The sequence below is a fragment of the Parus major genome, chromosome 11 (assembly GCF_001522545.3).
Source record: "Parus major isolate Abel chromosome 11, Parus_major1.1, whole genome shotgun sequence".
Lineage (NCBI taxonomy): Eukaryota > Metazoa > Chordata > Aves > Passeriformes > Paridae > Parus > Parus major.
In genome coordinates, this window is record NC_031780.1 from 8,616,839 (window position 1) to 8,638,383 (window position 21,545).

General features: G+C 46.9%; 1 protein-coding gene across 5 annotated transcripts in view; it reads right to left on the reverse strand.

Moving 5' to 3' along the window:
- The window catches only part of NECAB2 (N-terminal EF-hand calcium binding protein 2), an 85,463-nt gene that overhangs the window by 58,078 nt on the left and 5,840 nt on the right, over positions 1–21,545 (reverse strand). For 3 of the 5 annotated variants that reach the window (XM_015639958.2, XM_033517251.1, XM_033517252.1), the window contains exon 2: positions 4,301–4,325. In XM_015639958.2, coding sequence (XP_015495444.1) covers positions 4,301–4,325 — 25 coding nt within the window. Of the gene's footprint in view, positions 1–4,300; positions 4,326–12,976; positions 13,216–21,545 lie in introns of those variants that run through there. The other 2 variants (XM_015639957.3, XM_033517250.1) reach the window with 2 other exon arrangements.

Genomic DNA, 21,545 nt, shown 5'->3' on the forward strand with positions numbered 1-21,545 from the left:
TGCCCCCATGGTTTGTAGTGTAGTTTGCTGTGAGACTTGGAGCACTGGGATGTGCAGACCTTTCCTTACACAGAATAGCAGCATAAATCTCATTTAATGAGCTCTTAAGTGACTAACATATCTGTGAGCAGCTATTTAAAGGACAAGACCTACTGGGATAGGAGTGGGCACGATGCCATTGCCCTCATGGCTCTTAACCAAAAAGCCCTTTCCAAACACCAGTTCCTGCTTCATTCATGCTTCTTTTTTTTTTATTCCCCCCTTTATTAGCTCTGCTACGTCCTCTGCAGGCCTTCAGCTGATCATTCAGATGAACTAAAAACTGAAACCTCCCCTCAGCATTTGTACTAAATTTGTGGATTTCTTCACACTTCATTGTGTTTCATTTTTGATAACAGAAGCTATTCAGGACAGCATGTGCTGAATGACTTCATTCACATCCACACCTTCTCTAGATATAATTTGAAGGGAGAACCAAAACAGTTTGGGCTCGTTCTTGGTACAGAAATCACAAGGACAAGGAAGATGCCAGGTTGACTGAACCACAGCTCATCACTGGTCACTATCAGGTGAAACACTGCACCACTGCCAGCTCCTCCTGCCATTTTCTGCAGGTGTTTTACAACCATATACCACGTTTCTGGAATATTTCCTTTTTGCATCTCTCCCTTTCCAGGGCAGAGGTCCAGGGGAAACCACCTAAAGCCCATTGTCAGACCTGTGGATGGGTCAGACTGACAGCCATTTCCATCAGCAGGATCTAATAATTGCAGCAAAACCCACCAAAATAAACCATAGATTAAAGCTGGATGTGCTTTGCATTTAGTTACACTCGAGGCAAGGAGGTTGGGAAGTTGCAGTGACTCAGAGATTTCCAGATAAAACATCAGTTTTTTGGAAGATGCATATCTATAATGAATTGCTAGCAGTTAGGCTATTCTGTCAAAATAAAACTCTTTTAATCTTTCAAAGAGAATCCTGGGCTATTTAATTGATTAGCAGCTTTTTAATGAGAGGATTAAGTACACAGTAGATAACTCAGATGATTGACAGCTCTACTGCACCAGCCTAAAACAAGATGCCTCCGTTTTCCCAGCACACACCAATTAAATGATTAAGTATTGTTTACTGGGACTGGGAGGATTACAAGACAGTAGGTGGATTTATTAGCAGAGAAAGGAAAAACACTCCTACACAAAAGAAAAAGATTATTTTGAATGACTAACAGCCATGCCCCTGCAAAGCATGACTAGAGCTAACCGAGTTATTTGCTCCCAGGTTACACTCCCGCCCTTCTCCCTTTTTCAGACCATTTGTCAGTTTACCCAGTTATCTCCAATGTGCTCGTCATTTCCAGGTGTCTTATGCAGACCATTTTCTGAGTTTATCATGTAGATAGTTATAAAACTGCTTGATATTATCCCTGAGGAAAAGGTTGGGAACTTAGCTCACATTATAGACAGAATCTCACTTCTCTGGAGCAGGAGACCAAGATGCCTTTTAAAAGCAGGAGCTGCTTCATTAGCAGCCTTTTAGCACATGCAGGCACTGAATCAAATCACCTAAATACAAGTACCTGAACATGGCAGGGGCAATAACGTGGTTTAGCATCTTGCAGCAAGAACATTCAATTTTACATGAATTAACAATTTATGTGAGAAAGTTTGGAAGAAAGGGGGAGGAGAGAGATGCTCTTAAATTCATGCTATCAGGCTCCATAGTAACCGTGTCTGAAGCAGCCACAGCTTTAACACAATATGTGCCGTTTTTACCAGGCTGGGGAAAAAAATCAAGATGCTTAAAAGATTTCCTTTTATGACCTCTTGACTGCACTTTAAATGAGACTACTCCTTAACCTTACAATCCCTTCCTTTGTGTTTTAGGTTACCCTCTAACCATCTGATCTCTGCATGGAAAAAGCTAAATGAGACGTTGCAGTTAAACTAGATGTCAAGAGCCAAAGTTTTGTTCAGATTTTCCCCTGCCCTCTTTCTGTAGGGTTCCTACACAGGTCTGTGAGAGTGGCTTTAGCACAGCTGAGGAAAGCCAGGGTTGCCAGCTCTGGGTAAAGCTGCCAGCACTCCCTGCCCTGGGAGTTCTCCCTGGTATGCCACCAGCGCTGGATAATGATCCATCTCACCTGGTTAATTAGAGGAGCAAAGTCTCTGCCAGACAGGAATCTCTGCAGGTGTGGAGACCACAGAAGCATGTTAACAGAGTAAAATATTTTGGTAATCTGTGGACTTGTGTTTTTAACAGTCTGCCCAGGGCTCAGGGCCCCATCCTGGGATCCTGATAAAAATGAAAAGTGTGAGATTTTCATTTTTCCTCAGAGGGCTGCACGCAGCACCTGCTGTGAGACATAAAAGCAGCAGGCTGATGCTTCCACTGTTCCTTGGAGCTGTAACAGGTAAAGCCATGAATAGGCTGAATTTCAAAAAATCAGTAAATTAAAGTCCAGAATGTCAAAGAGAAAACAGGGAAAAAGAGATCCCCAGGGATATGAAATACAAAGATATTACCTCTGGCTCTGGAAACCTCTGAGCCCTAGTTTTCAGAGAGGCTGTAACAATGGAAATATTCTTGCACATCTCCTGCAGCAGCTGCTGTGAGCTGCAGGAGGCTGGAGAGGGGCTGTGGGGAGCTGTGATCCCAAAAGGCTGCAGAGGAACACACTGAGCTAATTATAATGAGTGGCAAACTCTGTTTTCCAGAGTTCATCAAATATGAATGGCTAGTGAAACTGGTCACCATGGCTAGCAAGTGCTGTGTCAAGAAAAAAGCAGCACCTAAATAAATGTAAGGAGAAGCACTGGAGGATGTAGGGTCCTTCAGAGGATCACAGCCCCAGGATGACAGCCAGCCCTGCTCCTTGGGGCTGGAGAGCAGGGATGCCCAGCCTGACACGTGCTCCAGTGTGTCACCTTGCAGGAGCCAGCCTGGGGAGAGAGGTGCCACTCCCTCTGCCTTGTGCCGGCCTGTCCTCAGGGCTCCATACAGAGGGAAGGGCAGCATGAGCCCCTGGTGAGCACCTGTTGTGCTGCCCAAATGCTGTAGCTGTAGGTCCCTTGCACTGCAAGCAACAAGAGTGGAAGCAGAGATGGAGACAGCTCCTTCATCAAAGAGCATCTGGCCTTCCTTAAGAGATCCAGCTATTCTCCCTGCATTGGGGGTTAGGAGGGGCAGGACAAATTACCTTCTCTGCCTGTGCTCAGTGGCATTTGTCTCCTCACCCCCTGCAAGTGCAGCCCCTGCTCTCACTCTTGGCAGCTCCAATACCTGCCCAGCACCATCTCTGAAGGCAGTCAGTCTGATGCCAAGAGCATAAACTCATTTTTTCCTCTCCACTCTCCTTGCATCACACAACTGCTCAGCTTTTCTAAGGAACAAACTTCAGTACCTCATTACTCTGCCAGTTGCCATAACCAAGTGCCCACAGCTACATGGCATTTACTGGTTATTTGTGAGCCAGCTGCAGCACCCTCCTTACCAGGGGCAGTGAGGATACACATCTGTGAACATCAGCAGAAATCAGGTATCTCCCTTTTAAAGCTGGAAGAGAACAACCAAACTCCCCCCTGTGTTCCTCTGCACAACCCTCCCACATGTCCCCCTGCAAACACACAGCGTTTTGGTGCATATTTCATTTTCTTCTTGTACAACAGGGAAAGACTAGATACTAGCTCTTGGGATTTTATCTAGGAGCTAAAATAAAACTGCTTTTCAGGGTGTGGAAAGATCCTGGGATTGGGCCCTCTGTCCCTTCTTTCGTTCAGCTTGTTATCTTACCAGTTCCCTCTTTCCAAGTCATTTAATGAAGACTCATCCGTGTTATTCCAAATGTGAGGACTTGGCTGGGCTCAGTGCAGGTTTTTGTCTTTCCACAGACACAGGCTGAAAACACACATCACTGTGTGATACTCTTTGATGTGTGGGTCCAGTCCCTCAGGAACCAAACTAATAATATTCACAAGTTAGCTCTGTTTTGCTGAGCTACTTCAAGATTACCAAGGGGTGGATCCTCATTTATCACTTACCTGCAATTTATTTTTATATTGTTTTTTGTGAAATTGCTCCGAATCTGGTGGATTCTGCCATGCCAACTTGCATACCAGTATCACTTCTGCTCCAAGAATACTTTTTCCAAAAAAAATAACAAAACCTTTTCTGATGTTTTGAGTGTATCAGCATCAAACCCAGAAAACTGGACATTTAAACACTTGGATGTTGCTATCAAGAAAAATGGTAATACTGACAATAGTCCAGCTGAGAAATGTGGAGTATAAATGCACAGACTTACCATTTTTGTCAGCTCTTCTGAAAATCTAGAATTGAAAGAGAGAGAGAAAAATGTGTTTACTGTGTTGTCCAGCATGGGGGTGAAGCCCTTTGCACAGGACCACGTTCAGGGCAGGTTCAAGTGCTCCAACCCCTCAAGACCCAGTTCAGGAGCTTTACTGAGCTCATCCTCCCCAAGGCTCAGCTCATCTCCCCCAGAGCAACATAACTGGAATAACTGCTGGAAATGCTTGCAGCACTTCCAGCACCTCCCTCACTTAAGAAAGCTGAAACCATGAATCCAACACCAGAAAAATACACACAGAAAAAATTTACAACAGCCAGGCAGCCAGTCCAGACAATTTCTCTGGAGTCAATAAAATCTCTTAAACCAATTTTCACAGCTCTGCACTTCTGAAAAAAAAAAAAAAAAGAAATATTTACAACATTTTTATTTTAAAGCAAGTCTCCTGCGTGGGAAGGAGATTATATTTAGACTTAAAACTACAGTGTGGAGGAACAGTCCACAGAGAGGAATCAAATAGCCGTTTCAGAAGGAAAAAAAATTGCAATAAAGTGTAGTACTGTAGAACTTGCCAGGGAGAAAGAAAGCAGAAACAACAACTGTTTTTCTCACCAGTCTCATCTGAGGAAATGCCCCCTAATACAGATACCAAAATCAATAGGTCACCTGGAGGGGCCTTGCTCTAATTTGAGCTCTAATTGCTCAAATTATACATTCATTAGCTAACCCCACTTACATGATGCATATGGATTATTTTATTTTACTTAGTCACACCCCTTATCAGAAATCCTCTAATGGATCTTTGGGGTCCATCTCCAACATCTGGTGTCCTTTTTAGGTGGCTGTTCCTCAACACTCACTTTTGAGTAAGCCAAATATCTTTGTTTTCCATAACTTCTACTTTGTCACTCCTGCAGAGCTGAGCTGGCATCCTGTGTGTGTTTTGCATGACTTCTGCATCCCTAAGTTACATCCTTCATCCACCTCTCCAGGGCTGTGCTGTTTTGCTCTACTGTCCTTGCCAACAAAATGCAATTAATAGCAAAAGGCTTGTGCAAAGGCTGGAAACTTACAGGTATCTGCCAAAAACAGCTGCTAGCACAGGTTGGCCATAAATTACCAAAAAATTAACATGGGCATAAAAGCTAAAATATTCTCATCATCTCTTCAGGCCTGACCCTATTAATTTGAGCAAGAGCAGAGATTTTAGTTGTACAAAGAAATTTCCCTGAGGAGGGAATAAAAGCACCAGCAAGACAGATCAGAGTCAGCCGTAAAATAGAATCTCATATTTTCTGGGTCACAAAACCATTAAAAAAAAAATAAAATATCAGAAGAGAAACTGCTGCACAAAACAAGAACCCCAAGAGACAAATTGAATTGCAGAATATGCTATTTCACTGAATATGGCTTAATTAAGGAACATTAATCATTCTTTTGTCCGAAGTCCTTGTGAGGCTTTGCAGCCTGGGGCAGAGTCAGAGCAGGACTTTCTGGAGTCCAGCATGGGGGTGAAGCCCTTTACTTCAGCCAAGGCAAAACCCCTCTGCCTGAGCCAAACCAAAGTGCTGGGAGTCACAGAAACTGCCTGCAAGGATTGCAGCTTGTGACCACGGCAAAACTCCTCTTGTGCTGACCTCCATTTTCTAAAAGCAATTAGTAATTTTGGGAGGGAAAATCCTACCTCTATCCATACTCACAGATTTCATTGAAGTTAAATATGGGTTTTGAAAGGCCAGCCAGTAATGGCTTTTCTGTGGGAAGAAGGAATAGATCCCAGCAGGACCCCAGCAAGCTGCAGGGCTTTAGCACCCATCCCTCACCTGTGCTCAGTGTGTCCTGCCCACTGTAGGAAATATTCCTCTTTTCATGGCTTGGACACCCCAAATCCTCTCCCCATGAGCACCTCCAGATGAGGCACTTCTCTTCCTGGATGCTGATTATTTCTGGGCTTTTTTTTTCATCAATACATCCTTCCCTTCCCATTGCTTTGAAACCAAGGTATTACAGCCAGTCTAACACCAAAGGAGCAATGCCTGTCTTAAGGTCCCACGGGAGATCACCATCCCACTAAAAAATCAATAGGTAAAATGTAGATTAAAATGGGAGAAAGGCTCAACTCTGCTCCATGGAGCTGTTTACCTTGCAAGGAATACTTGGAGGAAAAGGAAAAAAAAAAAAAAGAAATTGAAGAAATGTTTAGAAATTGAAGTATTTATATCCAGCTTCACTAAGTGAATGTTTTAGGGGTTTAACTCTCCCAGATACTCCCTAAAGTATGACTATTTGTAAATGAACGTGTGGATGAAAGATCAGAGTGGCTGTGTTACTTATCAAAGTTTATCCTACAGGACCAAGCTGTTCGGCTTTTTTTTTTTTTTTTATTATTGTTATTGAGTAAGATTTATCCTTTCAACTTAATTGAACCACCTAAAATTTGCACACATAAAAAAAATTTAACTGGGACACCTGGAGGGAAAAAACAATTTAAGACAAAGTCATCTGTCAGCACAGGCAGGCACTGCATCAAGGTGTGAATATTGGAATGAGCATCGGGAGCCTGATAAAGATGTAATATAGTCTGTGATAGCTTGGCAGTGCTGCCAAAAATGCTGCTGCTGTGAAGACCCAGGATTTATGTTCTAGCTCAGCAGAATGCCCTCCCCCACACAGCCCAAAGACACCCTCTGCTCAGCTCTTGGATTAGTTGTTCCACTGTGGGAAGGAGGGGATGGGCTTTCCATAGGGGAAAGGTGTGAGATCTGGGGATGGCAGGGAAACCACAACTCCTCACAGCTTCCCTCTGGACCAGAGAGCAAACCCATAAGGGTGTCAGGCTCCCAGGGAGCTGGGGGCAATGGCAGCTCCCACCAGCTCCACAAGAAGGGAGCACAAGTGAGGATGCTGTGTCATCTCCAAGGCAGAGGCTGCAAGCCCATGTGCCCCGCAGCTCTGCGGGCTCCCGGCAGCTCCAGCACATCCTCACTCAGCAGCAAAGTCACTTGCACTTAGTTAAGGCAGCAGCCTGGAGGTTGGTGAGAGAGGAGGTGATGAAATATGGATGGAGATGTGCTCTGTCCTGCCAGGCCCTCAGCAGCAATCGCTTTCTGTGCCTGCAGCCGGCCGAGGACCATCCCAGGGGCGAGGGGCTCGCACAGCCTGACCAGGGATGCTCTTTCCGCTCCATCACCCCCTGTTCTCCAACCATCAGGGCACTGCACGGATTTCAGACGGTAAATGAGGAATTATCCACTTCAAGTACCACAGCAAGCATCTCCCACAGCAGCCATGCTTTGATGATATTAAGCAAAATTCCCAAAGAACAGGCTAAGTCACACAGGGAGCCCACAGGATGCCCACAATATGGGCATTAACCCATTTTATAGATTTACACAGGCAGTGCATGCAGTTTGCTGTCTGTGCCTTACTTAACCCACTTACCAGTGGTTTAGATGAATAATATAAACACTATTTTCTCCAGAGCAAAGAACTTTTGTCAAGATTTCCAATAGGTTTTCCCTAAATATATGTTTTTGCTATACTCTCAAATGGCTACTACAGATATTTGACTGCCAGAAGTAAGCAATTCAAAACCCTGGTGGTGGTAATAACAAACTTGAAAAAAATGATGGCTTCAAATTTAAACACTTAGTTCTGCCTTCTCCAAGCTTCTGGATGAGAGCAAACCACACTTAGGCTGCTTAATGAAGGTTTTCTCATGAATTTTATTAAATTCACAATAGCACTCCCCTGAGAAGCCCAAGAATTATTACAGGTTTGTGGAGTTTATAATCCCTTCATCAGGTTAATATTATGTTGATTTAAAATAGAATGTAGCTGAGGTGAAATTTTGTTTTCCATCCTAATCTAGGTGCAGAATCGAGGACAAACATAATCATGTCTCATGCATGAGGAAAGCCTACAGATGAGAAAGCATCCAGAGACCTATGGACCTAAAAATATTATTGATCCTCATACAATGTTCCTGCATTCCTCTTCTGGCTTTCTGTTCCTCTCCCTACAAGTTTTGACACTTCCTTTGGAGTTCAGACAAGGTTTTATATCAGGTATGGTCTTTAGTTCTCAAACCTGAGGCCCCAGTAGGAATTTCCTCTCCTACAGCCTTTCTCTGTTGCTCTTTCTGGTGAAAATGTGAGAAAACAATGACCTGAAGCTTTGGACTATGTCTTTAAACATCCTCAGGCTAATGAGCATTCCCCATGCAAGGAGAAAGGTTTTATTTAGCTGTTTCAGTATGGAATATGGCACGGGTGTAGAAATACTGTCCCATGTGCAGTGGTTCCCCACAAAACAAGGCTGCTGCAGAGCTCCAGGTCTCTGGGCATTTTCTTCAAAGCAGATCCTTTTTCTTTTTCCCTTCCTCCTCAAGAGAAGAGCAGCTGACACCATGTCCCAACTCTGCTTTTGCTCTTACCTTCTCTTTAGACTTTACCTAGCTGTCCTAAATTAAAGTTGCACGAGAAAGGTAAGAGTTGCATCTGATGTTCTGACCTGATGACGTCCAGCACTAGAAGTTACTTTTCTGTTCAGCTTCATTTCAAGCACCCACTTCCAAAGCCCTCAAGATCAGAGGAGAACAGATGGACTCTCCTGTGTGATTATGTACCTTGCAGTGAGCAGTTCCTGAAGGAAGAGAGCCTGGCCTGCCCTGGCCTCCTCTCCAGCTGTGCCTGCAGGTACAGCTCAAGGGAGCGATATCAAACCATGGATTTCACAAAGGGAGGATTAAGGAGGAAGAAAAAAACCCTCCCAGTTCACTCACAGTGAGAAGGTAAACAAGGACAAAGGAAGGGGAATGAACCAACCTTGAAAAAAACCCCAACAAACAAAATGAAAACAGAAGCAAAGAGGTCAAAACAGAAGAGGAGTGAGAAAGGATTCCTGGGATTCTTGTGGCTCCAAGAGCCTTGCAATTAAGGGCTGCACTGGAAATCATGTCATTGACAGAATGGTTGGAAAACTGGCAGTTCTGGATCTACACTTGGAAATGCACCATTGGCACAAACCAAATTCTCTGTATCTTCTATCCAGGCACCTCACTCAATCCCATGGGGCTCAATTTGTGGCAGATTTGGCCACATAAGCGAGACTGCAAGAGGAGCCATAAGAATGAGAGATGGATTTGAAATCATCTTTGAATAAAAAATCAGATAAGGGTCAAAATTAGTTTTTAGCAAAAAACAGGGCAGATAAAACAGAAAGCTTCATCTGACCTGAAATGAATAGCAGCTGTGTTCTTCAGGAGTGTTTAAAATAAGGCCAAAATCAATGCATTTTGTCCCCATTGGCAAGAAAGGAAGCAGGGAGGCCAGTGCTGCCTGGAGCTCACTGTCCTGCCATGGGGATGCTCATTCATAAGCAAGGCTGATCCTTATTTTAGATGCCAAGCAGGAGGTGAGCCGTGAACCAGAAGGAGCATCTTCACCTGCAGCTGCTGTGACTGACCAGGCCTCACATGCTCTGCAGTTCACACCTCTGCTGTCAGCACAGGCTTTTGGCAGTGACAGGAAGGCATTGAGGAAGGAAGAAATGAGCAAGGACAGTAGATCAGCCAGCTCTGAAGTACTCCCAGACGGAACAACTCCTGCCTAGGCATTTCCTGTGCCTAGAGCCATCCACCTCAGCTCTGCATAGCATGTGCACTCATTCACTCTCAGCAAATGCAATCTCACACTGGCTTAGCCACAGAGAATATACACACATATATTATATCCTCCTTTTCATAAGCATTGTGCCATTGAGGATTTGTTCTTGACTGGAAATGCCACCATCTCCTCTTGTGGATTGCAGCAGCACTGTGACAGTCTGTCCATGTGGGTGCAGAAATTAGATATCCTGTGTCCATCCACAGCTTGTGGTGTGAGTGGGAATACCTGCTGCAGATTGCACATGCCTCCAGCCCTGAGCCTCGGGCTAGCAGCTGGAGCAGACCCAGAGAAGGCACCCGAGGGCAGGCACAGGATGGGTACAGACCCCTGGCTCAATCTCAACCCCTTATGATGATTTGACCAATGTTGTAAGAGCTGACCATTCATTTATTCATTCATTCATTCCTAGTAAACATTATTCAACTTTTTAAAATCCTTTACCTAAAAGGCCAGAGGCAAAATGAAAGATAAACACTGAACCTAGCCCAAAGTTAAGCCTCCAAGTGGCAGCAGCCAGGCCGATGGCAGAAGACATCCTACCCCCTTGTTGTGTTTTGTTCCTCTTCAGCCCTCACTTTTGTCCCACAACAACACGGTTGTGCTTCTTTCGTGGAAAGGGCAGAGGGAAGTTTGTTCTGACACACCAGACACCCTCATGGAGGAGTCAGAACAAGAACACTGGGGATGGATGAATTAAAAGAAGGCCAGAAGAGGAAGAAGAAGTGACTAAGGTACTATTAGTGTCAGAACTATTTTATCTAATTCATAACCAAGCCCAAGCTTTCCTCTCCTCCCCCAGCCCCCAAGAAGCTGCCTACATAGCACACCAGCTCATGAAAACGTGTTAGCTAAACATAAAATCTTACAGGTCTTTTACTTCATCCTCCCCCATGGAGAAGCCATGCAGTGCTGCACGGCTGGGACTCACTGCTTCCCCAGCACATCCACCAGCAAAAATGTGAAGGAGTTAAATGGAAAACAGGTTATCATCCCTGAGCATTCAGTGGGATGCTTGTTACTTTCATGCTAATGTGTGAAAATTAAGCTAAATACGTGTTCCCCGTGTATAAACCCTTTGTATGAAAGGGGGGTCTGGCAGTGCACTTGAAGAGCCCATCACAGCGAAGCCACAGCTTCAATAGCTTTGCTATTGTGCCTGAAGAAAAAGGAGAAAATCAACTTCTAAGGAAGGAGGGAGAAAAAAACCCCTAAGCCCTCAAATCTTATATTTCCAGAATCCATTTCTACTTTCAGCAGGTGAGAGAAGGCTCCCAGTACCATTGTAAAAGGAAAAAATGATCAGGAGCTGCACACCCAGCTCCATTGTACTTCCCACTGAAATAATACAGTGCTCTACTGTCTCCCATTCTGAAAGTTCATGGCTCTTTCCCTAAGCTCAAATCTTAAAGTGGAAAAAGGAAAAATCACTTAAAGATAGTAAAATTGAATGGAGAAGATACCGTTTTGGTGGCAAAACACTTCTAACTCAAGAAACCTCTTACAAAAATTTAATATTGCTTCCTAATTGCAGCTGCCCACCTGCTGGCCCTTCCACCAGGCAGGATCATCCATCAAGTGCTCTGCTCTCTGAGCTGCTTTTGACAACCCACTAGAGACAATGGTTCCTCAGGGAACCAAAATGCTTTTCAGCTCAGGGTGCTCAGAGATGGAATGAGTTTTGGACTCTCCAGCCCACGCCAATGCCTACAGGTTCAGCAAATTATTTGCAAAATGTAATGGCTTGCCTTGAAGAGCTACTACTGCCTATCCTATCTCCAAGGAGAGCATGAATTATCCTTTACTACAGCAAATGCCTCAGCAGTTTATTTTTGCATTCACTACTAATTTTTTTCTTTTTCTTTTTTTTCTTTTTTTTTTTTTTTTAAAAAAAAACAAACTAGGAGATAGCAAGACAGAGGATCTATGTGTTTAATTACTGGATGCTGAAGAAAGACTGTAATTACACCATTTGCACTCCGTCTGATTCCACCCCATTCTCCCAATTCATTTAAGTGCAATCAGCCTCATTAGCTCCCTAATCAGAAAGTCTATAAATATAGCAATCGAGGCACTGAGCACATCCCTACCAGCCCCTCCAAAACCAGGATTAAGGACCTACAGTGCATCCCCATCCCAGCTGGTGGAGGGGATGCAGGAGCTGGGGAAAAGGCTGCAGAACCTGGTGTGAACAACCATGCTCAGCCCATCCAGAGGGTGCAGGAAACGGGGAACCGCAGTGCCCAGCCAGCCCAGAGTTCAGGTCCTGGCAAGGAGAAGGATACGAGCTACATCTCCATGCCCATCCGGTAAAAAACAAGGTGCAGGGCTCAGGAGAGGAGGTGCAGTACCCAGACTGCATCCCATGCCCAGTCCAGAAGATGCAGAGCCGAGGTGCACCTTTGTCCCAGCTGTCCCAGAGAGTGCGGGGCAAGGGGACAGGGGACCCAGGCCACCCCGACAATCTATGGAGGTGCAGCACCGGGACAAGCGGGGGCTGACCCGGGCTGCAGCCCCCTGCCCCAGGCAGTCCAGGGGCACAGGATCTGGAAAGGGGTTGTTAAATCTGGGCACCCCTACACCGAACCAGCCCGGCAGATGCAGGACCTGGGCTGCATCCCATCCTCAGCCGGACGCAGGACCCGAGGAACAGCCCTGATGCCGAGAGGCAGTGGGGTGCGGGATCCGGGGTGCGGGATCCGGGGTGCGGGACACGGGGTGCCGGGAGCTCAGGATCCAGGTGAGCTGAGAAGCCGGGCTGCAGCTCCTGCCCAGCTGCTCCAGGAGATGCCGGACCCGGGGAAGACGGCGGTCCCGAGGGGCTCTAGCGGGTGCGGGACACGGGCAAGAGCATGCGGGACACCCACGCCCACCCAGCCGGGGATTGCAAGACCCGGCTCCAGCCCGCTCCCGGCCGGTCCGGGCAGCGCGGTTCGGGAGGAGCATCCCCGCTCCCGGGGCGGCGCGGGAGGCAGGAGCCGGGATGCGGGATGCAGGGAGCACTCACATCGAGGATGACGGAGGTGCCCTTCCTCTGGGCGGCGGCGCCCGGGGCGAGCAGCTCCCTGTCGGCGAGGCCCTTGTCGCCCATCCTGCCCGCCGCCCAGCGCAGCAGCCCGTCCAGCCCGCGCAGCGCCGGCGCCGGCTTCCGCAGCAGCTTCTGCACCCCGGCCCGGCAGTAGCGCGCTGCCTGCTCGCACATCGCTCAGCCCGGCCTCATCCCGCCGCCGGGACTCCCCCTCCTTCTCCTCCTCCTTCTCCTCCTCCTCCCACAGCCGCTCGGGGCCAGCGGGCGGGCCCGCGGGATGCTGCCCCAAGAGCAAGGGGGGAGTTTTGGGGCGGGGGTAGGTCAGCCCCCCGGGCTCCAACGAGAACCACCCTCTTAGGGAATTTATGTCTAAATTCCGTGTTCTCTCCCCTCCACAGCCTCTCTACACTCAAACACAGATTTTAGCAGCTCTTTGTGAGGGCAGAAGAGAACAAATTTGCTGCTAGAAAATAAAACTTGCCCCTGAATCCCTATTAATTATTAAAACTATTGACTGAATAAATTTAGAAATAAAGTTCTTTGAATTTTCCTTTCTATTTGCCAGGAAGATTCATTACTTGGATTTGAAGTCTGGAGTTATTGCTGTACTTTGATCTAAAAGAACACTTACTGATGTCAAAACCAGCTCTGTGGCATTTAAATACTCATTTTTCCTACTAAACAGACCTGGATATAAAAAAAATTCTAGAGACCATTTGTACTGGGCTGTGTTACTCGGGGCTATTTCCTAGTTCTTCTGAGGCTGAAGTCTCTCTTTAAGCAAAAAGTTGGAAGACTGTTACTACTTATCTGAGCCAGGTGAGGAAACCGAGGAACTCTCAAGGCATATGCTGGTGTCAGCCCATGTCACACCACAACCAAGGGTGAGAGCAGAGGCACAGACCTCACACTGAGCTCTGTGTGCCAGATTCATTCTCTGCTTCCTGCCAAGGGAGATGGGACACTGCCTGTCCTGTGCAAATAAACACAACTGCAGCCAGGGTGTCAGGGCTCTGCCAGCCTCTCCCACCACCCTGCACTGCTGGTCATGCACTGACCCTGGCCAGCAGCCACCCACCAGGCCAGAAGGAGAAACCAAAAGCCAAACTAGTGATGGACAAGTGGAGACAGCAGTGTTTCCTTGCCTCTTTAGCTGCAGCTCCATTAAAGGTGGAGCTGCATTTCATTAAAGGTGGAGAGAGCAGGACCACCAGCAGCCACTGAAAGCTTTGTCCATAATGCCAATGCTGAGTGGCATAGGAATAAACAGGAGAGAAGAGAGAGAATTCAACTAAAAAGCACAGATAAATGCAGGCAAAGTGCATTCCTGGGAAAGCAGCAAGCCTTAATTACAGGTTCTGGTGGGCTCAGTGTGGTCAGGCCACAAAGTGCCCAGGGGCAGCAGAGCCCAGCGTGCAGCACGGCCACTGACCCGCTGGCGTTTTGCTTCCCACACTGTGCTGCAGGCAGAGAGCTCCAGCCCTGCCCAGCAGAGGAAGGGAGAGCTGCAGGGAAAGGCAGCAGCTGCTGCTTCACCTTCTCCACCCTGACATTTAACACTGAGCCTCCCCACTGCTGCGCTGGCTGGGCACACGCGTTGCTCCAGACCTCTACAGTATCGTAAGTGATGGATCAGTTGGACAGCAAGGTTGTTGAAGGCTGTTAGAGACCAGACCTATTCTCTCTCACTCCCAGCTCCAAGTTCAAGAACTCTGAGAGCTCAAAAAAAAGAGTATTGCCAGTCCAGTTTCAAGTCTGATCTTGAACACACAATGTTTTTTACCAGTGCATTTGGAACTCAGCACAAAGCACAGGATTATTTCTACCACTGACAGTGTTTGCTCTACCAGCTTTCATATGGGGCTTATTCAGGTGCTACATCCAGTATTTTCCAGAAAGTCTTAGAGCAGGAGCACAAGCCATGTGCAGTAATTTCAGATGAGAGGCCATCTGAAAAACGCAAGGGCTTCTCTGAAGGAAAGGTCCAAGAGGAGCAGAAGCCCTATCCACACCCCGGCGTGGCAGAGGCAGTGGCTTTCATCTCCCCTTTGAGTTCTGCCTTCTCCACCCATCCATCTGAACACAGCAGGCAGCTTTATTTAATTAAAAACTTCCAGCAGGCAGGACCTGCAGCCTTGCTTGGTGCAAAATGTCACATATGACTTACTAATATTTTCTAGTGACTGAGGGATTGAGGTTAATACAACAGTTCAATGGCAGGATGAGGAAACGGCTCTGCTGTCACAGAGATGGGAATTTGGCAAATCAACCTTGCTTGCTCAGCTTGGAAGCAGAAATGACACTTTAGTCCCTCTCTTAACTTCTGTTTATTATAATGCAGCACGTAATCACCAGGTGACTCTATCAAAAAATGTATATTCCAGCTTGAAAATGCCACACTGCCAACAGCACCATGGTAACTCACTAGCCTGAACTGAAGGGGATCCAGGGATCCAGTGTCCATGTGCTGTGTGTTAACTCCTAAAAACACAGCAAACCCCCTCCCCTCTGTGAGCTGAAGGGAGCAGAGCTCATGCTTTGGTGGCACAACTTGCCCACCACTAATGAAGTGTCGAGCCCACCTCAGTCCCTGGGATCACAGGTTTCTGACCCAGACCCTGCAATCAGGGATAAGAAAAACTTCAAATGCACCATTTTATGTCAGGTTGATCTCAAAGAGCTGAATTCTTGTTTAAGACAAGATGTAGACCTGCACTGTGAACACCTCCAGAGTGTCTTCCAGCCACAGCTACCCTAAGGAGACAGAAACCTCTCTTTTCAAGTACTCCTGTATCCAAACATCCCTCCTGCTCCAGGACCAGCACTGCAGCCAAGGGGGGAGCAGACAGGTCCAGCACAAGGTGAGAGAGACTGAGCTTTCTTGGGGAATTATTCAGCACACCCAATGCACCCAAATGCTGCAAACAGAGACCAGCACAGCTTGACAGTTCTGGCTATTGATGGTCATTATCCTAAAGGCACAGGTATCCAGGAAACCTGGCAAAGGGGAATTATAGGGACCAACCTCACCAGGAAACCTGGTAAAGGAGTTATAGGGACTAACCTCACCATTAAATAAAACTTAGACAGCATTAGGATCTCATAGCTCTCAGAGGCCCTGACTTCCCCAAAGCTCTGAGATGGTTCTCCAGAGAAATATGAGCATTTGTCACCATTTGAAATGAATTTTTGAAAGTAAAATAAAAACCAAAGCTCTCATTCATAAGAGACTCACCTTCCAAGACATACACAGACTCATCCTGGAGAGGGTCTGGGAGCTGTGTGGCTTCTCCAAACCTCTCAGGAGCAGCACAGCTCCTGCCTGGGCTGAATATTGCCTTTTAGTTATTCTGAGGTGCAGAATTTGTGCAGGCAAACAGTGGGTCAAATCCTTCTGCTGATGGCTGCTAAATAAGTTCAGAGGGTGGTGGTTGGTTTTGTTTTGGTGTTGGCTATTAAGGGACATTACCTAGCTCTGTTGATTTGGTAATTGAGGAAATGAACATTTAACACCCAAACTAACACATCCTTGATTAAAGTTAAAGGCCACTGACTCGATAGACCTTGTGATTGTGGATTTGTAGGGAAGAGCTACAGTAACATTTTTCTTGCATGTTGATTACTCATAATGATCTTCAGGTAAAGCAGACCAAAATATTTTTCCCTTCAATATGCAGCTGAGATCAGAACTATTAAGGACCCTGGAAAAAGCTAATCCACTTCTGACTACCTTTTGAAATTACCTTTTGTTTCTTGTGCTCAGTACACCTCATTTCAAACCATCTATAACAGTGTGAAAAACATGGAAATGGAGAATTGCAGACTTTCAGATCTCTAACCCTGTGTGTGAACATGACCGCCAATTAAAAAAAGTTTAAGTTATTGCCCCTAAATAAAATATTGCCTCTTCATAACTGACCTCCCCAATTGCAACATAAAACTGATAATTTGCACTGTCTTAATAGTCAAAATGTGTCTGAGAATGTGTTGAGATCAGAGCTATCAAGCTCCATAACAAGAGTGGGGAGGGAGGGACTGGCGCTTTTCCCATTGCATAATAGGTCCCTTTGTAATTAATTTCTAAACTAATTTCATCCTTTGCTTGGCAGATATCATCTCTGACTGCATTTGTGGGAGGAAAGAAGATCTTCCCAGTTTATTTCTGACAATAAATACAGTTAATTAGTGCTCAGTAAGTGAGATCTGGCAGCTTTCAATGAGAGCGGGACTCCCTCTGGGGTTCCCAGCACAGGCACAGGGACAGGCACAGGGGACAGCCAGGGCACGGGCAGGACACTGGCCAAGAGCTGCCTCAGGGGATGGACAGTTTAGAGAGGTAAAATACAAACATTTCTTATTCTTAACATGTTTAGCCTGTGGCTAAAGCTGTGAACAGCTGGAGGCTGTTCAGAAGGGCACAGAGCTTGCTGAAGGATTCCTCTTCCTTTGGCATTGCTCTCTGTCCTCAAAGTGCTGCTGAAACCGCAGGACAGGAGCGATTTTGGCATAAAACCCAAAAGCCAGGCTTGTTCTACACAACCCAGCACCAGCTGGAGCTGAGAGCAGGGCCCCTGACCTGCCTGTGGGAAGGCCTGGAATTGAAAATGCTCTTGGGAATGCTGCAGCAGCTGCTGGGTGGCTGTGGTGGCCTCGGGGACACGCAGGACCAGAAGTTTCACGTGGCTCTGGGGCTTGCTGGTGGCCAGACTCCTGGGGAGAGATGTCAGGTGCTCTCCAAAAGACACTCACTGAAGCTCTGGCAGGGCACTGCTGCTCCTTCAGGGCAGACCATCAGTCCAGCAGCACACCCACTGCTGCTCCTTACTGCTCAAACAACAGGAACTTCCATTTTTCCTCCAGCATTTTATTTCTCCTTATTTGCTGTCCTCAAAGTGACAGACCTGGGGAAATTATTTATATCTTACACTGCTCCCGTAATTATTCACCAAGAGTTTGGGAGAGTCGCTGCTGGACACAGACACACACACAAAATCACTTCATGAGCATGTTATTGGGTTTCCTGGCTGTGGAGCTATTTTAAAATGCTGCTGTGTTTGCCACTTTGGGATCAAACTCATGTAATTTAATGGGTTTCACTGAGACATCAACAGGCCCTCAAGGCAGATATTGATTTCCCACAACAAAGGGCTGGTCTTGAAATAATTTAATGGGATCACCAAGAAGTGACTTTGAGCTGCTGGTGCTGGGATGCCTATGGATGTGAGCTTGCTGGGATGTCATGGAAAATGATGTCCAAAAGCAAGGCAGCCCCTGATCCAGCATTCCCAGGGGAGCAGTTGAAGCAAGTGCCTTTTCTCCTTTCTTCCCTTCTGTCCATAAAGCCAGAGCTGGAAAAGGGGCACCTTCATCCAGTGGCTGTCACCCTGGTGCAACACCTGAGGCTGCACATCCACAGCATGGCATGCAAGGACATCTAGTGCCTGATGCTGAGGCTGCAGGGAGGCTCTGGGCTGCAGCAGAGTGTGGTTTTCCACTGGTTTATCCCCTCACAGCAATAAAAAGTCCCCATGGGTCCAGTACCAGCAGTGCTCTGGAGAACGGCATCCCAGCAGGAGGGTCACTGTGGGGCTCTGACCTGAGTCTCAGCTGTCTGCATCATCTGGGGCTTTGTCTCTGAGCTGGAGCTGCCCAGCAGCTCATGGCCCATGCCTGGGACAGCTGCTCTGACCCTGGGCAGCTCCGGGTGCTTTCCCAGCCGTGCCTCAGCAGGCTCCCATGGCAGTGCAGGGAACACAGCACGGCTGAGGAGATGGGACAGCTGTGTCTCCACTGCTAACAGTGCCCACCTTCCTGTTCTCTGCCAGTTCTGTGAGCTTCTCCAAGCCTGGCACAGATCCAGTGCCCGACCTGACTGCTGCCCTTGGGGATGGAGCTGACCACACAGTTGGCAGTGTGAGAAACCAGTCTTGTTTTCAAAGGGCATACTCCTGTCCAAAGCTATCCAGAGACAAGCTGGGGAATTAAAGCTGCTTGGGCAACACAGACTGGGCTTGTCAAGCCCTTGTACAAGCAGAAATACCAAATATCTGAGGATAATCTGAGCTGTTGGCAGCTGAGGAAGGTGGACAATCAAGATGTCAAAACAATCTCAGGGAGGCCAAAGCTCAGAGCATTGCAGAGTGACAGATGGGCATGTGTTGGTGTGGTACCTGCAGTGCTGATGTCCCTGCAGGACACGGGATGGCAGCAGGGAGGGCAGGCATCCAGCCGAGCCCAGCCACCTGCTGTGGCCAGGGTCAGGAACTCATCACACCGAGCTGCTGCCAGCAGATGCTCCTACCCACTGTCCCCTCCTTAGGCAGCAGCCCTCACTCTGGAAAACAGACATTTTCTTTAAATAGAATTGGAGAAGACAGCTGGAGATAGGGAAGGTCCCACTGGGCCTTGCACTTCAACAGAGAACCTGCAATAATTACAGATTTAAGATGTCTGAATCTAGTCCATCCCCACAGGCAGGGATGGATCCTTTCATGCTTTAAAGGACATTTACACTGCAGAAATGAACCTGTCTCCCAGCAAGCACAATAACACCTCATCTTGGGGATGCTGAGCTCTGCAGTCAGGAGAGGGAGCTGTGCTGCTGTGGGACAGACACAGGGTCACCTCAGGGAGGGCTGTGAGCCTGTTTCCAACCAGGCATAATGTTGCAGCATAATGTTCTTTAAACATTGCTTTACAGAGATCTTAATACATCACCCTTTTTTTTTTTTTTTAGTTATCTTCCCTTGTCTCTTTGGAAGTTTACAAATCCATAGCTATTCACAAAATTGGTGTAAGTTTATTAATAACTTCAGCCCCACTGAAAATCATGTTTTTAACTAGCTTGCTACGCCATCTCATCTTGCCCTGCTTGCACAAGGCCTCCGTGTGACATCCCAGCATCTCTGAGAACCCACTGGTCCTCCCCACCCCACCTGCCATCTTTTTACCAAAGTGTAAGATCCCAGCTCTGACCTTCCCACTCCCAGCTTTATCTTGAATCACACACACAGGTTTTATCCTTTTAGCTGGGGTTTAAACACACCTTCAGAAGCCTGACATTTTCCCACCAAAACCTGTCCTGGCAGCTTTACCACCCTGTGCGAGCCCAGATCAGTGTTCTGAGATTCACACGACAGCTAAATCCCTTCCCTGAAAAGATATCAGTGCAGTCCTTGGCCAGATAATTACCTAACACCAAGTCCAAGTTATCCTGATGGATCTGCACATCAATTCTGTGCAAATGCCCTGAGCATGGCTGGCAAAGCCTGGGCTGGCTGCCCCTGCTGCCAGGCCAATGTGCCAAGCCTCAGCCCAGCAGAGAACAGCGGATTCTCAGGGCTCCCAGGCACAGATTTGCAGAGAAAACCCTCCTAAGGCACAAGTGAGAGATACCTGGAGGGGTTTACCCTCCCTCTGTCTGCTACTTAGTGATTTCAGATGGCAAGACACAATTAAACTCCAGGTAGTCTGGCAATTAAACTCCAGGTAGCTTCAACTTTGCAACTTCTGGAAGACCACAGGAAAAAAAAAAAGACCCAAAGTAAATCTCAAATTTAAGTGATTAAGAGCTATCAGGTTTTTACCAAATAGTGTGTATCTGATGTATCATATATTTTTGTAGATTATGCTGTAGGAGACATTTAGCAGAAATATGAAACCAATTATTTATATCTTTTCCCCATGAAAATGTCAGAAATAGAGCTATTAAATGAAACCATGCTAAACTTATAAATGCAAAGGACTCCTAGGTCACCCAGATTGTCTGAGTTCATTGCAGAAAGCTCATTTTCAAAGGAGGGATTTCTTCATGGGATTCCTCAGCAGCAGCTCTCAGGTGGTGGAAGCCCATTTCTCCTGACAGAGCCCAGGCAGTGAGCGCTGGGCAGGACACCTGGCACCAGGACACCAGAATTCCTGCTGAGAATCTGCCAGCAGCTTTCTCCAGGGGTCTCTTCAGATCTGTGAAGAGTGGTTCTGTTAAGTAGCAGCTTGTTTCCAGGACTTCAGAAATAGAGAAACTTCAGCTGCAATGAGATGAACTATCTGACTCTCTCTCTGGTTTTCTTTGTGGTAGAGAAAACAATGCTTACAGGTTGAGTCCGTGGGTTGTTTTGGCTCCTCATTTGGTTCTTTTTTTCTGAGCAATTTTAGAGGGATTCCCACCAGGCACCTCACCTGTTGTATCCAGCATAAATATGTCACCTTCCAGTAATGTTTCTGAAGGTTTCTCTGCCAGGTGCACACTCTGGAGTCACAGCATATTTACTGCTTCACTTTTGCCTCCAGGATTATGGCAAACGATTGCAGGAGCCCATTCTATATTTGAAAACCACTCCAGCAGACAGACTACCAGTTCAGTGCTCCTATCCTGATAGACATCCTTTATGGCTGTGGAGCATTCCCCACCAAACATGTGGGGAAAAAACCCCAGAGCTGTTTGTTTTACAGCATTCCAGGGCACACCTTAATGGCCCTTTGTAAACATCAAGGACATAAAGAATTTGACTGCAACAGAGAAAAGCCTCCCAACAACCACTCCTGAGAG